General features: G+C 39.6%; 1 protein-coding gene across 1 annotated transcript in view; it reads left to right on the top strand.

Annotated features, from left to right (window-relative positions):
- LOC107712492 (serine/threonine-protein kinase PAK 3) overlaps window positions 1-16,348 on the top strand; it is a 126,877-nt gene that overhangs the window by 23,326 nt on the left and 87,203 nt on the right. Inside the window, exon 5 of the mRNA XM_016517763.1 lies at window positions 11,960-12,022. Coding sequence (XP_016373249.1) covers window positions 11,960-12,022 — 63 coding nt within the window. The remainder of the gene's footprint in view (window positions 1-11,959; window positions 12,023-16,348) is intronic.

Genomic DNA, 16,348 nt, shown 5'->3' with positions numbered 1-16,348 from the left:
ATGGCCGAGTCCCGAGGTGGGCGTGGAAGCGTGGCACTCACCAGGTCCAGGTTACACCGGCCTGTCGCCAAACCTTCACCCCGTGGTCAGATCTTGCGTTCCTCCGGGCAGGGGTGCCCCTAGAGCAGATCTCCAGGCATGCTGTGGTCTACAATGATGCCTCCACCACCGGGTGGGGGTGCCACGTACAACGGGCATGCAGTCTCACGGGTTTGGACGGGCCCGCAGCTGCATTGGCACATCAATTGCCTAGAGTTGTTGGCAGTGCGCCTTGCCTTGAACCGTCTCAAAGGACGCTTACAAGGCAAGCACGTACTGGTCCGAACTGACAACACAGCGACCGTTGCGTACATCAACCGACAAGGTGGTCTGCGCTCCCGTCGCATGTCGCAATGAGCCCGCCACCTCCTCCTTTGGAGTCGGAAGGTTCTGAGGTCACTTCGTGCTGTTCACATTCCGGGCCTGCTCAACCGTACAGCCGGTGAGCTGTCTCGAGCAATGCTCCCGGGAGAATGGCGACTCCATCCCCAGACGGTCCAGCTGATTTGGAGACATTTCGGAGCCGCTCAGGTAGACCTGTTTGCTTCTCCAGAAACCTCTCACTGCCAGTTGTTCTACTATCGCAAAATCCGGGAGGACGAGGAACAAGTCTTGCTAGTGGCGCCGTATTGGCCCACTTGGACCTGGTTCCCTGAGCTAGTGCTCCTCGCGACAGCCCCTCCTTGGCCGATTCCTGCCGTATTGGCCCACTCGGACCTCAAAATTTATTTTCGACATGTGGGTGGTCAGGAGATGCCTCTTTCTACCGATTGGTCAAACAAAGCTGAACCTGTGACGTCATCAGTTGTTCCTCAGTTCTGTTCAACAAAATAATAGTCCTCTGCTGTTATAGCACTATCAATTCTTAAACTGTACAGGGCAGGTCCTGGACTCTGGCTTTCTTCTGTGCAACGTAACTTGTTTCTTAGAATTATTAATCTTCACCCAGCCTGTTTTATTTAGCTGTGCGGAGTTAAATCTGTTTATTACATTAGTTAAAAACCATTAAAATTGATTTGTTTAGCTGCAATAAATATCTCAGAATGTCACGAATGGCCAATCAGAATCAAGCATTCCAGCGTAATAAGGTATGACAATGTGTGGAATAACACTGGTGTTGCCTAGGAAATAATTGGCATATTAATTTCTGACTGGCAGATAACTGATGAAGTGAACATGCAAGTGAACACACAACTTTAAAGTTCGGATGCTCACTGTGACCCAGCGCGTGTGGTGTATAAAGCGCACTGTCTTAAAGGGAAGGTGTATAGGTATCAGTAAGATGAAAGATATGCGCCCTCTAGTGGTAAAATATTAAAGTGAAACTAAAGGAAAAGACTTTCCTACAAGGGGTATGAACATGGACCAAGGTACTTATTGAGTAATTGATGGTAGGTGCCATTGCAGTTAACTTGCCTTATCTTTATAAGTGTTGTTGTTAATTAACGACACTGATTCTCTTAACTAATTGGTCCAATAGGGATAATTATGTGTGTACACAGGTTTTATTTTGGAATTATACAGTAGCTACCAGACTCATATTTGCACTTGCAACTCCTGATTGTCATGTGTCTAAATCCCTATTTAAAAGGACTGTGCCTGCTAAGTATTAACACTATGCAGTGCAGCACAGTTTCTGCCGTGTTCCCAACCAACTTCCAAAGTTCCAAACTGCAATGGCACCTACCATCAATTACTCAATAAGTACCTTGGTCCATGTTTATACCCCCCAACTTGAGTACAGCATAACTTATTCTGTACATTAACTGATAGTTCTGTCAGGACCACTATCATCAAATATGATTGACAATTAGCATACAGTTTGGATTGGCGGTATGGTTCTGTTCTGGGCAAGAACTCCCTGCGCATCCATGCAGCCTAGCATGGATGAGAGCAGGGAGAGCTATGAATCATAACCAGTTATAATTCGTCATAAATATTTCCCTTTTTGAGTTGAAAAACCCTACATAAATGTATTGCAGATATTGTTAAAGTTCAAAAATTTTATGTACATATATGTACACATTTTAGAATTAGGGCTATAAAAATAAAGTCGACTTGACTAGGTTAAAGGGGACATAACACACACAGTTTCGGCCAATCTCATGTTAATCTTGAGTACCTATAGTGTAGTATTGCATCATTCACATCTTCAAAGAGTCTTCAGTTTTATCAGATTTATAAAAGAAAGATACAGCTCTGCGATTCTCTCCGGAAACAGCCGAGCTCCTGGAGGCGAGCCATGGGCGGAACTGAAGAGTCGCGAGCACTTACGGGCCGATTGGCAACAAAACATAGACATTGATGCAGTTTTACAGCAATTCCTAGTCATAACCGGGATCTTTTATCGCTGGGACTGCTCCGTCTTTCAGTATCATTTTCTCACATCCAAAAACACACTCTTTAGAGACATTAGGCTTGCTCGACTTCATGCGGAGCCGCAAAGATCGGCTGCCGCCTGTCAAAAGCAATGCATCCTGGTTAGAAAATTTGTCCGACCTTGATCGGCGCTGCAGCCGCCTTATGATCACATGTGCCATCAAAGTACCGTGAGAGCAAAACGAGACCAGCCGCCAAGGTCAGGCACTAGGCTTGTTTGAGATACACCTCACCTGAAATGTAGGCGAGAGTAGGCGGCAGCTGTTGCATCGCGGCGCTCACGCACGCATCCGGAGGCACGTACACATTCACGAGAATGAAAGAGGAAAACACCCGCGGCGAGTAGAAAGGTTTACAGTTTATGATGAGTGCCTCTAAGTTAGGACAGCATACCTTTTCAGCGTTGTAACGTCTGAACACCAAGTTTCGTTGATGTAGAAACACAATCCACCACCTCTCGTTTTCCCCATTAACTCCGCGATGCGATCCGCTCTGAACAGCTGGTAGCCCGGCAGATGAAGCGCATTATCCGGAATGGCTTCACTCAGGATCAAAGACAGATATTGCGTTATTCTCACTCATGTGCTGTGCTGCTGATTAACATGATATAATTTCAGTTCTGTTGCCTGATATAAAAATAAATATGATGAACAAGACTCAAAGTGCTTACTATTTAATTCCATACGAAAGGCGTATTTATCATTCATTTGTACTTTAATACAAACTTTTTCTATAGAAATATGACAACAATCACATATCTCACACAGAGATCATAATGTTTGGGAATATTCATGCATAATTTAAATACTTAAATCACATGAAACCAGATAAAGAAATAAAACATTCTAGAAGAGAACACAGCATCACGGTTGTCTGAACCAATGAGCATTAAGCTGTGTGGTCAGTCAGTCGTTTCCCATCATGCTTTTGATCAAGGCAGTCAGTGGAGAGTGTTTCTGTTGCTTTATGCAAACGTTTCTGAAAAGAGCGCCGGCACGTTTCCCTCTTCTGCATCTGCATGCGCGTTTGAACAACACGGCTGTACCTCCAACTAGAATGTCCAACAAAACGTCAGAATAATCAAAAACCGGAAAAATATTGTCTGGGATGTGTTGCTTAATATTAAGGAGTTTGTCTCTGGTAAAACTTATAGAAGAAGAATAACAAAACACAGAACAAACAAACAAAAACAACAGAAGAATTGCGGAGCTCAGCGTCGTGGCTGCCATTTGCGGCGCCATCTTGAATGAATAATCAGGCTTGAATTGGAATGCCAACATTGAGCAGTTCAGCAATCACAATGCACTGGGCCATCTAACCAATCAGAGCACATTTTGTATTTCGAAACAGGAACTAAACAGCTCATTGGAGACAGACTTGGAAGAGAGGTACAGCAATAATGTAAAATATGTGAAAAATAATGTGTTTTTGGAACAATGAAGCATGAAAACCTATTCTAGTACACCTCAAATAGCCAAAAGACTTTGTGAAATGGCATAATAGGACCACTTAAATTTTTTGTGCAATGTATTTATAATCTAAAGTTTAACAGTGTACAGAACAAAAATTAATAAATAAATAAATAAACAAACAAACAACATTTATTTTAAACACCAATCCTAAACAAATTTAAAGCAAAACAGAATTAACAGTGTGTGGGAAATTAGTTATATGTAGAAAAAAAAAGGCATGTCTACAACTTGCACAAACAAGTTGAATTTAAGGAGGGATAAAACTGAAACCCACAAAATGAAACATTTCTGTATGAATACACAGACCAGTCATTTCTAATATACTGTCATTTACTAAATTCATGAAAAAAGGATAAATAATCATTTCTGTTATTTTGACAAGTAAAATACATCTGATCTACCAAGTTTTTCTACTTTACCACATTAAAGATTTTAAATATATTTATTGAAAGTTAATGAAAGGAGGAACATTAATGTTTATTATATATATATATATATATATACATTCGACAACCATAATTACTGACGCACAGGGAAAATGTGTAACGGATGCCTCGCAGGTACAAAAATAATGTTTTGATTAAAAGGTAGTTAACATTAAACATCAGCGAAACCGTAAGAATTCACAAAAATTTTTTCATAATAGTGCTCTTATTATAACGTTATGTATATGACAGTAGTTAATGTTCTGCATTTTTGTTTTGAGCTGCGCTCGCTGAAGATGTCTGACCAGTAGAATGAAGTATTTGATAGCAGGTTTTTAATAAATGTGATTTAACTCATCATTTATCTCATATACAATATGCTTCGTTATTTATACAACATAACGTTAATATTACGACATATAGGCTATCTGCACAAAATGCCCCGAATCAGGCACGTGCACACATAGACATAAAAAGGGGGCTTGAGCACCTGCCCTTTTTCTTCCTCGAGAGAAAGTGCCCTTTTTTTAAGGGGAGTGTCTTTTTTTTATTTTTATAAATTAATATATGTATAGCTATATGTGCGCATGTGTGTGTGTGTTTCTGTTTGCGCACAGCTTTCCCTGTCAAACTAATAAAAAATCTAAATATCAGGTCGGGTCGGGAAATGTTGAGACTGTCGAGTTCCGACGCCCCTCCACGCAGGCGCAGCACAGCAGTGTAGCCCACATTGATCGGCACAAGCGCATCAGGCAGAGAGCCGCAGAAGTGAAGCCCTCCCTCCCTTTCCAGTTGTGTTTGTCTTGGTGTGGAGGTGAGTGGTGATGAACAAAAGACTAAAAGCTACCTGTGCCTCGAATTTACAGCTAATTACCCAAAAGACAAAAGGCAATTATAGTTAATTTGTCTTGCTAACATCCATGACTCATGAGAGCTACATGATTCAGTTCACTGCATGATTCAGTTGATTAAAATGCATTTAGAATGATCACAAAATTCAAGATATGGGGTCAGAAATTTATATATTTATATAATTTCATATAGTTAATCAGTATTACGCGAATACTGACGTTTTTCCACCAAAAAGCAGCATGATTACAAATGTGATATTGATTTTATAGCCTAAAAATGACCGTGAATTTAACGGTAAAAGACTGTTTCAATTTTACTGGTAGTCCACTGTATGAAGAATTTTTGTGTATAATATATCACGGTTTAGTTTATTTTGCTATCCTCACTTACATCTGGTCACGACATCTGGTCTCTGAATACTTTTTGCTTTGACTGTATATGCTTCTGTTATTTTCACACTTAATTATGCCCATTCAAATTTATTTTACATATTTTTGTTACTTTCACTGTTCATTTTTTTTCTCTCTATGGTAGCCTACATCATCTTTAATTTAATAGCATTAGAGCTGCTCCATTGCAGCGGCTTAGTACTGTAATCATGCAATTTGCTGTAAAAATGCAGGGAACCACTCGCTATAAATCTCTGCTGTCACCCAGGTTCATGAAAACCTGAACTTCAGTTTTTTTCCCAGACTCGGTCTGAATAATTTTTGGACCCAAATTTGTATCAATTTTACTGGTAGTCCACTGTATGAATAATTTTTGGGTATGATTTGTCACAGTTTGCTTTATTTTGCTATCCTCACTTACATAAATGAGCTATAGTGTCCTGCACCCACTAGTAAAAAAATATAAAAAAATTATATCTGGTCTCTGAATAATTTTTGGTTTGACTGTATATCCTTCTGTTATTTTCACACTTAATTATGCCCATTAAAATGTATTTTACAAGTTTTTGTTACTTTTACTGTTCATTTTTTTGCTCTATGGTACATCATCTTTAATTTAATAGCATTAGAGCTGCTCCATTGCAGCGGCTTAGTACTGTAATCACGCAATTGTAAGTAAAAATGCAGGGAACCACTCGCTATAAATCTCTTAACTGTGATATTTTCATAAATAGAAGTCGCGTTTTTTCATCTGAAACGTGCAGCGATTTATTTTCCAAAGCCACTCATATAATGCAGAAACACTCATGAAGCAAGCAAAATGTGCACCATGCACACGTATTTGGAAGCTACTGGTGCAGAATGAGAGGGACAAGTACAGTACAGCCTTGCGCATTTCACACAGGCTGTTAGTTTCACTTTCGCCAGAAAGTCGTATGCTTAAGGGTGAAAATAAATGACGTTTATAGTGAATGCCCCTATAAATTGTCTTATATTTACGATTTAGTTTTAATCCAAATGATGCGTGCTAAGTGAACATACATCAAGATCACACAACAGAAGTGCGCGCTCTCTCTCTCTCCCTTCCTCCCTACCATTAAGTAACTTGTGCATTGTTTTACTTACTACTTTTTGACATATCCGACCGAACTACAAACTTTCCAGTGATGTCTGTGAGAAAGGGATATTCACTCGACAAGCTCGCGCATCTGCTCCGCCACGCGCTCAATCCACTCAGAGTGATTTGCTTACCAGCTGGCGCAAATCAGCTATACAGGCATTAATACTGAATGTTTTATATTCATTGCATACATATACTTCGTAGACATCTTTAATCTCTAATAACTCCATTCTGCTGTCTGCTGTCGGTGTTTCTTTGTCTGAATATGGCACTTGTCACATGCTGTGTGGTATCGGCGTTTGGTATCGGGGCATTTTAACGAGTACGAGTACAGGAGCTCAGTATCGGTCATATTGCTCATAGTTAGTGCATCCCTAACATTTAAAGTATCTTTTCTTTTTTTTCTTTTTTTTTTATAATTTCAAATATCAGTATTCAACGTTTTATGTTTAAAATATCAAAACAGTATGAATGCATTTGTAACTGCAGGTTAAATACATTCATGTCCTGCATTAAACAGTGTGTAAATGCATCTAAATGCCCCTTAATGCAGCTTCTGTGTTTTCTCTGCATTGCAAAGATGGATTTTGTCAATACTGGTTTCATTTAAAAGGTAAAAATATTTTTACTTATTGGAAAATATTAATTTCTATCACTGCTGTGAACTGATCACCACACAGAATATGAAGAATATCAAAAATTTTAGGAGTTAGCTGTCCACGGCAGTCCTTAAGATATCAGCTCAATAACACACTCAGCAAAATATCATCTCTTTCACTCTGCCTGTGTCAGTTTGAGTCTTGTTAAAGATTGAAATCCCTGCCGCCAAGATGCTTCTCTGTTGGTCACGGGTTATGGAAAGTGAAACTTAAATCTATAGGGGTGGTTGGATTTATTCACGCACGTTAAAATATTTATTTAAAGCTTCTTTCTTTTCATGTTCTTATTTACAGCATTATCTTAATAGGCTGTATATTAACTTTGGGAGAAAACCGGTAGTTCTATGTAAAATCAGACATTTGAGCAGCCCCATGTAGCCAAAATGGCATGGTCATGACACCTCTGCGAATATTCGAGATTGAGGTCTCTGCAGAGCAAAAGTGGGCGTTTCTGAATGTGTGGGTTTTTTCAAACTGCAGGGTGTTTCTCAATCATGCAATCAAAATGATCCCCATTACCTAACCCAAGCCCTAAACCTACCTTCACTATGACGTCAGCCAGTCAGGAAACATGGTCTAAAAACGCCCCGATCTGGTAACTCCCATTACTTTCCTGCAGAGACCTATACTTGGGATCTTCGACTGTGAGATTGGTAGTCGAATCAGGCTCCTCCTATCGAAGCATCGAATCTTCGACTATTCGGGGTCACCCCTAGTTTATACAAATAAATCTTAAAAAAAAAAAAATCATGAGTCTTGTTAAAGATTGAAATCCTTGCCGCCAAGATTCTTCTCTGTCGGTCACAGGTTATAGAAAGTGAAACTTAAATCTATAGGGGTGGTTGGATTTATTCACGCACATTAAAATATTTATTTAAAACTTCTTTCTTTTCAGATTCTTATTTACAGCATTATCTTAATAGGCTGTATATTAACTTTGGGGAAAAAAACGGTAGTTCTATGTGAAATCAGACATTTGAGCACCCCCATGTAGCCAAAATGGCATGATCATAACACCTCTGCGAATATTCGACTGTGAGATTGGTACTCGAATCAGGCTCCTCCTATCAAAGCATCGAATCTTCGACTATTCGGGGTCACCCCTAGTTTATACACATAAATCTTTTTTTTTTTTTTTTAATAATGTGTAGTTCAGTGTAAAAACTCATGGAATTACACAATTTCATTCAATTAAATTCATGGAAAATGTGAGCAGCTCACACAGAAAGAATATAAAGCCAAGGTATTGCTTAATCCAATTTAATGGATTATCAGTGCCTCCAATTTGATACAAAGTTACACAGATCAATTTAAAGAGGTCATATGATGCAATTTCATGTTTTCCTTTGTCTTCGGAGAGTTAAAAGCTGTTCGTGCATACAGAAGATCTGTAAAAAGTCACAAAGATTGAAGTCTCAAACCCAAAGAGATATTCTTTATAAAAGTGAACGCTCATCCGCTCCTTCCTAAAATGCCTCGTTCAAACACGCCCCCAAATATCTACGTCAGAGTGTGGGAAGATTTGCACAACACCGCCCAAATGTATATGCAAAGAAAGAAGCCGTGACTTTTATTCTCGCTGTAGTATTGTTGCCGTCGCTAACAAACTACTTTGTTTGGCCTTCCAAAAAAGGACACAACTAGAAATCAGTGGTTAAGTTTTATTTACAACACTGTTCCAGAACAGTAGAAGCCAAATATTTGATTGTGTGCGGCAAGGAATGTTTCCTGAACCTGGTAACATTTCCGTCCACGCTTGAGGTATTCGGCCAATCACAACGCACTAGATAGCTGGCTAATCAGAGCACACCGCTCTTTTCAGAACGATGAGCTTTGTAAAAATCGACAGCGTTTCAGAAAGGCGGGGCATAGAGGAGCAACAATAATGTAACATTATGTGGAAAATAATTTGTTTTTTGAACCTTAAACCACGTAAACACATTGCATTAAACCAAATACACAAAATAATGTTCTTATTAGCAACGTCATATGACCCCTTTACAGGGGTCATGAACTGCATTTTTTATGTTCTCTGAGGTTATCGTATAATGCTATCAAGATTTGTACATCAAACACATCATAATTTAAGTTTTGACCCCCTCTTTGAAATATATCATTTTGATAGGCCTGTAGCATTTTAGACTTGGTAAATGCCCACTGCTATAATTGGTAACAGTTTTATGTATTAAAATATTAGACACTGCTGTGATGTATACTCTAAAAACAATGTCATGTAAAGTAGCGATAGAGGCTATTTACACTAAGTGCAAATAGCAATAGATGCTATTTACACTAAGTGTAAATAGAAATTAGATGCTATTTACACTAAGTGCAAATAGCAGCATTTTTTTTAGTGATATGATATTTACACTAAGTGCAAATAGCTATAGATTCTATTTGCACTGTTAAAATAGAAGGAGTTTCTGCTATTTATACTAATTATTGCAAATAGTGGCAATCATCTGCATCTCAGTATTGTAGTACATTATAAAACAGTATGCAATAATAACTTATTGAGTGTAAATTTTTATTCAAATTATTAAATGGATGCCACCTTATTGGGACAATAAAGCCCTCCCTACTAGGGATGGGAAGATTCCCCGATTCGCTCGGTGCATCGGCATAAAAAGTTAACGATGCGATGCATCGGTTTAAAAAGTGTATATCGGCTACAAGTCGGCATTTGTATCGCGATGCATCAGTTCTAACATATTTGCATTGGTAAAAAACGATTTATTTATATATAATTACTAGTGGATGCACTATACTTTTATTATTTAGAAAGTGACCAATAATCTGTGATCTATATATTTGTTTGTCAAGCGCGTTCTCTCATCACCGCTGCTGCAGCGTGAATATGAGGAATCACAACACCACGGAAACCCGAAAAAAAACTGTGATTAAAGTCCAAAACCTGACTTGAAATAACCTAACAAATCAATCGGGGCTAAAGCGGTTCCATAAACGACAAATTAAGTTCACACAATCTCACTAATTTGTGCACGCTTATTCTTAAGCAGCCCTTAATGTCGATCATGGATCAAATTGATCCAACATGACAAACAGCGAATATATCTGTGCTGTTTTCCTCACTGCATAACTGACAAGTCACAACCCGGGTTGATCGCGTCAAAATGACTACAACACACGATTTACCATCTGCGCCACTGGATCCGACAACTGATGACTGTCTTTTGTAGTGTTGACTAGCCGAATCACACGTTGGTGGGCGGAGTTAGTGTAAATAGCCTCTGCCAACAAGGCGGGCTATTTGCACTTAATGTAAATAGACACTCCGAAAAACAATATGGGTCTATTTCTGACTTACTCCAAGCTCCTGCGCTACTACAGTAACATGAAGGAGAAATAGATTTGCAATGGTCACTTTGTTGCCTCCAGTATATACAGCTTCCGTGTCCATGCCCAGTGGAGACACGTGTTAGGACAACAAGGAAGGCAATGTAAAGACTGTTTGTTCCATAATTTGGCACTGCACAACGTCTTATAATCCTCAGAGACATCTGTATGGTTTTGTTGTTTGAGTCATCCTGTGTTTGCATCTTGTTTACTCACCTCCTACTGCTTGCACGAATTGGTGGGCAGGGCTAAAGAGGCAATCATGAAGAAATAGGCGTTGATTAATTTTCTGCAAAGGCAGTTTTTCGTCTAACTATGATGTCATGCTATGACGAAATATGAAACTGTTTTTGGCAGCTTAGTTTCAATAACAGCTGTTTGTTTTTTGTTTTTTTTGGACTAACAAGGACGTTTTGTGTACTGAAACTTACAGGGTGTTTTTATAGTACAATGACCTCTTATATGTCAAAATATCAAAGGAAATTTGATTTCTCAGTTCATGATCCCTTTAAATTGTCTATTGTACAGTACATTTATGTTTGGTTGACTGCATTTTAGTTTGATGATGAAAATGTTGCGATGTCAAGGTAGGAATGCTAGAAATTGATATGTTGTGTGTGCATGCAAATTTGTGTGCACTTTGCATGCTTAATTGTTTTTGAATTAAGTAAGTCACAGCACATCATAAATGAAAATCTTATATTTTGGAAAATTAAGTGGTTTTAGCTCATCAGCAGATTTCCTAAGGAAACTATAGACTACATACAGAAGTATGTGTTATGATGAGCTATTCATCAAAGCATTGATTATTTAAGTGTCAGGGGCAGTTCAAATGTCTAAAAGATCATCAATGACAGTTAAACACACTTCCCAGATTTAATGTGTCTATCTCAAACTGAAGAGCTTTTAATCTGACTTTTTATCTGGCACAAAAGCCTGTTTTGCTTGGATGAATGACCTGAGCTTTATAAATATGAATTTATATTTCTTATTCCCCATACAATCAAGCTGTCAAAGTGGTGGCAAATGGATGTCCATGTTTAGACTACAATAATGAAGATGCTCAATCCTTTTCTTAGTTGTGTTTTCCCCTTTGCCCATTCCTTTCGTAAGAATCTCACCACCTTTCTTTTCTGTCTGCCTTCCTCCTGTCACACTTTCCCTCATATCCTCTGTTCCTCGCAGTCCATTTGTAGCATTTGAATACTTTGTGGAATTTTTGTGTCAAGTAAAATATCCTCCCGTTCTCAACCTTATCATCATTCAGAATCGCCTCCTGTCTTCCGGGCCACCTGTCAGCCTTAGAACCTGCAGCGCGTTATTTGACAAGGTAAAACTTCACATTTATACTGTACGGAACTACAGAAGCAGCATCATTTGACAAAGCCAATGCCTCTACTGTGCAGTAATGAGTCTTGAACTTAGAACTTCACAGAAGAAGCGACACATTATTTGGCATATGATAACTCTACACCCAACAACTCAAATGTACTAATTCATATGTTCTGCACCCCTGAATCTCACAAGAGTTTATTTTTAGGCAAGAGGGGCATTATCTAGTCATGACTGCTACTTGCTATTGCTAGTCAGGAATGTTCTTTATATAGGGAACATTCTATTTGGCACCTTGGTCCTCAGTCGCTCCGGCTCCACCGCGGATCTCCGGATCTCCGCCTCCACCTTGGTCGCCAGAGCCCTCAGCTCCACACTGGCCCCCCGGATCCTCGGAATCCCCCTGGCTCGTTGGATATCCGCCTCGGGCTCCTCCACCACCTGCTCCACCGCCGTTGTTTGGCCCCCTGGAGTCGGCGGCCATTCCTCCTCCATGGCTCCTCCCTCCGTCGGCTCCACCGTGGGTCGCCATCATGGCTGTGGCCTGGGTCCTGCTTGGCACCTCCTGCTCCGGGCCCCTCCTGTCTCTTCCCTGGCTCCTCCCTCCTTCGTCGCCTCCCTGGTCTCTGTCTGTCGGTCCCCTCCCGGGTGTCCGTCCTCCTCCTGAGCCTCCTCCTTATACGGTGGACGCACCTTCCGGGAGGGGGGGGGCGATATGTCAGGGTTCTGGACTGTCTGTGTGTGTTTTGCTCCCCGTGACCCTTTGTCCCTCGTTATCCTGTGTTTATAAGCCCAGGTCTGTTCAGTTTAGTTTGTCGGATCTACTTGTTGTAAACGTCATCCTTGTGCTCTGTGTCTCCTATTTGAATCATTAAAAGAATCTCATTCTGAGAAATCTCTATGTCTCCTCGTTTCCTCGTGCCCGTGCATCCAGGGTATTCTGACAGTCATAATATTTCTTACAGTCACATGATTGTATTATTCTTATAATCGTAATCTTAAAACTTATAACCACAAATGCATAAGCATTATAATGTATTATAATTGTTATGATGATTATTTTTAAGATGATATAACATATTATAAGGTCTTTTATAATGCATTATGCATTCATTATAATGCCTTAAGAATACCCTTATAATGTGTTATAAATATGGGCTTCATAGAAAGTGTTACCAATAATCATAACAACAATTATAATACATTAAATTACTTATGCATTTGTGGTTATAAGTTTTAAGATTATGATTATTTATAACACACAATGAACACCATAATAAATCTATTTTTACATTTATAATGGACTATATATCTTGACGTTGTTTATTTAAGATCTGCACAGTATCTTACTACATCTTGTAAGTGGTTAGGTGTGGAGTGTTATTTGAGTGTTCCCTGTGAGGCTAATATAAATTTTGATGTGAGCTAGTTAATAATTTCAACTGAAAAAAAAAATGCAATGCTTATATGTTAGGTTACATTTTATTTTGATGGTCCCCTTAGTCTATTGACTACAAGCAATTTTGCAACTACATGTCAGCTAACTCTCATTAGAGTATTAGTAGGCTTAGGTTAAGGTTAGGGTAGGTAGAATGTTGATGTACTTGCAAAGTTACTTATAGTGAGTTTATCTGTTGGGGAACCATTAAAATAAAGTGTTAGCATATATTTAGCAGACATGCTACTAACACTCCAATGACTGCTAGTTGACATGTAGTTGCAGAGTTACTTATCAACAGCTGTCTTAAGGGTACCATCAAAATAATCAAACTGATATTACATTAAAAATAGTTCAAAGCAAATGTCTTATTACACATTCATCTGATCTGATATCTGATCTTATGGCTGTTTAAGAAAATATATTATTATTATTATCACTATACTTATAAGTGGTCTTTGATTGCTTTAAGTAAAGTAGCCTAAGAAAGATGGCAAGATATGAGACTTACACATTATAACTACGAGAAATATAATCCATTGTAATTTAAGAGGATGCAACATGTTCACTGTGTGTTATAAATCATCATACTCTTAAAAGCTATAACCACAAATAAGTAAATATTATAAAACATTAAAACTGTTCTTATGAATATTCATAAGATGATATAACATGTTATAAGGTTTTTTATAATACATTATGCATTCATTATAATGCCTTAAGAATACCCTTATAATGTGTTATAATAATTATAATTATTAATTCATTACATTTATATAGCTCTTTTCTGGGCACTCAAAGCACTTTACATTGTCAGGGGGATCTCCTCGTCCACCACCAGTGTGCAGCATCCACCTGGATGATGCGACGGTAGCCATATTGCGCCAGAACACCCACCAAACACCAGCTCATTGGTGGAGAGGAGACAGAGTGATGAAGCCAGTTATAAATATGGGTTTCATAGAAAGTGTTACCTGATTATTTATAAGATGATATAACACATTATAAGGTCTTTTATAATGTATTATGCATTCATTATAATGCCTTAAAGAATACCCTTATAATGTGTTATAAATATGGGCTTCATAGAAAGTGTTACCTATATTTTCTTTTTCTTAGCATTTTTATATCCATATGGGACACGATTATCCTATTTAAATCAATGTGACAAACAAGTTAAGTCAAAAGTAATCTAAAAGTAGTCTGATCATATTACCTAAAATGTGTAATGACATTAATTACGTTACTAACGACAATTTTTGTCATGTAATGTGGAATCAGTAACGGACTACAAAGTAATCTACACAGCTCTGTATGTATGTATGTGTGTGTGTATATACCTGTATATATATATATATATATATACACTGAACAAAATTATAAACACACGGCTCGCGTGCTGTGTGTGTGTGGTGAAGAGCAAGCGCATTCAGCTCTCGAGGGTGTTGGATGCGCTCTGCATTCATTTCTTATTTCTTGTGAGGGATAAGCATGAATTGAACGCGCTCTTCTCATGAGGAGGTGGCTTGTGCTCATCGTGATGCATTTGCGGGACTACTGAGGGGGATGTGAGTACTTAACCATTTACCGGAGCTGAATGCATGCTGCGCGTTGCGGTCGCAGTGAGAACATGGAAAGGACCTGATGGGAAATTTCTCCCTATGAGTAATTTCCTTTTGTTTATATAGGAAATGTATAGTGTGAATCTGTCTGCAGTTGTTGGACAGGTTATTTATATCATGTCCTTCTCAGATAACCACATTATACTGCACTCCGGCTTGAGTTTAAAAAAATAAATAAAAAATAAAGAGCCCTCGTTGCACACCATGGTGGTGCTTCAGGCTTTTCAGGCTGATCTGCTGAAAGACCAGGATAAAGGCAGGGTCTATCCCCTGATGGGGATGCTGAGTTGCGTTGCACCACGGATCTTGCTGTCCGTGCCACTAAGCAGGCCGCCACTGCCATTGGCAGATCCAAAAAAATGGCAGCCATGGTGGTTACGGAGAGACATCTGTGGGTGAGTCTGGTGGATATCGGGTCGAAAGAGAAGGGCTTTCTTCTTGATGCGCCAGTTTCCCCTTCTGAGCTTTTCGGCACTTCCGTCAAAACGGTGGTCATAAGGTTTAAGGAGACCAAGACGTGCTCGGCTGCCTTTAAATCCTTCATTCCACGAGGGTCCAGGCTTCGGACTTCGCCTCCAGCCTATATCATGAGCCTGAGTCATGCGCGGGAGCCATGGTTGGTGAGTACAATCCATTTTTATCTACTCTACTGCTAGTTCCTGTGTATTTGATGCTCCATAGACGGTCGGGCCCGTGGGTCCTCACTGTCACACTGCCCTTATGGTTGAACCAGTAATCACCCCTCTGCTGAGTGGGCTGGAGTACACTGCGCTCCCTGAGGTAAGAGGGATTTGTGTTTCTGTGGGAACCCCTCCTTTGTGCTTCTACTCTGAGGAGCAGTAAGCTCTATACGCATGAATGGTTATTGGGTCCCGCTATTTCTTCAGATTCTATTGGGTCTGGTTATATGGGGCCCACGCTTTCTATCGAGATAGAGAGCATGAGACTGTGTCCAGCTGCACCAGTGGACTGTCTATTATTGGGCCCTGCTGGGTTACCCCTTCTAATCTAGCGTCCCCTTCTGGTCGAGCCGAGAAGTGCTCCCCTCTCTGTGAGGGTTAGCTATCAGTCGCTCCCAGTATGTGCTGTAAGGGCCCGCCTCAGCTTGAGAGCCGAGAGTGCTGCTCCCGAAGAACCCCATTTGCAACGAACGTTTTAGGTTCACTTTTAATGAACGCTATGCTATCACTAAATCCATGCTATGGTAAGTGCACACGCTAAGCTTCTGTGCACTTTCTAAAATCCACATGGTGGTAAGTGTGCA

Source organism: Sinocyclocheilus rhinocerous, unplaced genomic scaffold (genome assembly GCF_001515625.1).
Source record: "Sinocyclocheilus rhinocerous isolate Xijiao unplaced genomic scaffold, SAMN03320098_v1.1 scaffold1349, whole genome shotgun sequence".
Lineage (NCBI taxonomy): Eukaryota > Metazoa > Chordata > Actinopteri > Cypriniformes > Cyprinidae > Sinocyclocheilus > Sinocyclocheilus rhinocerous.
The sequence above is the reverse complement of the archived record's forward strand: the minus strand, read 5'-3'. Positions and strand labels throughout refer to the sequence as shown.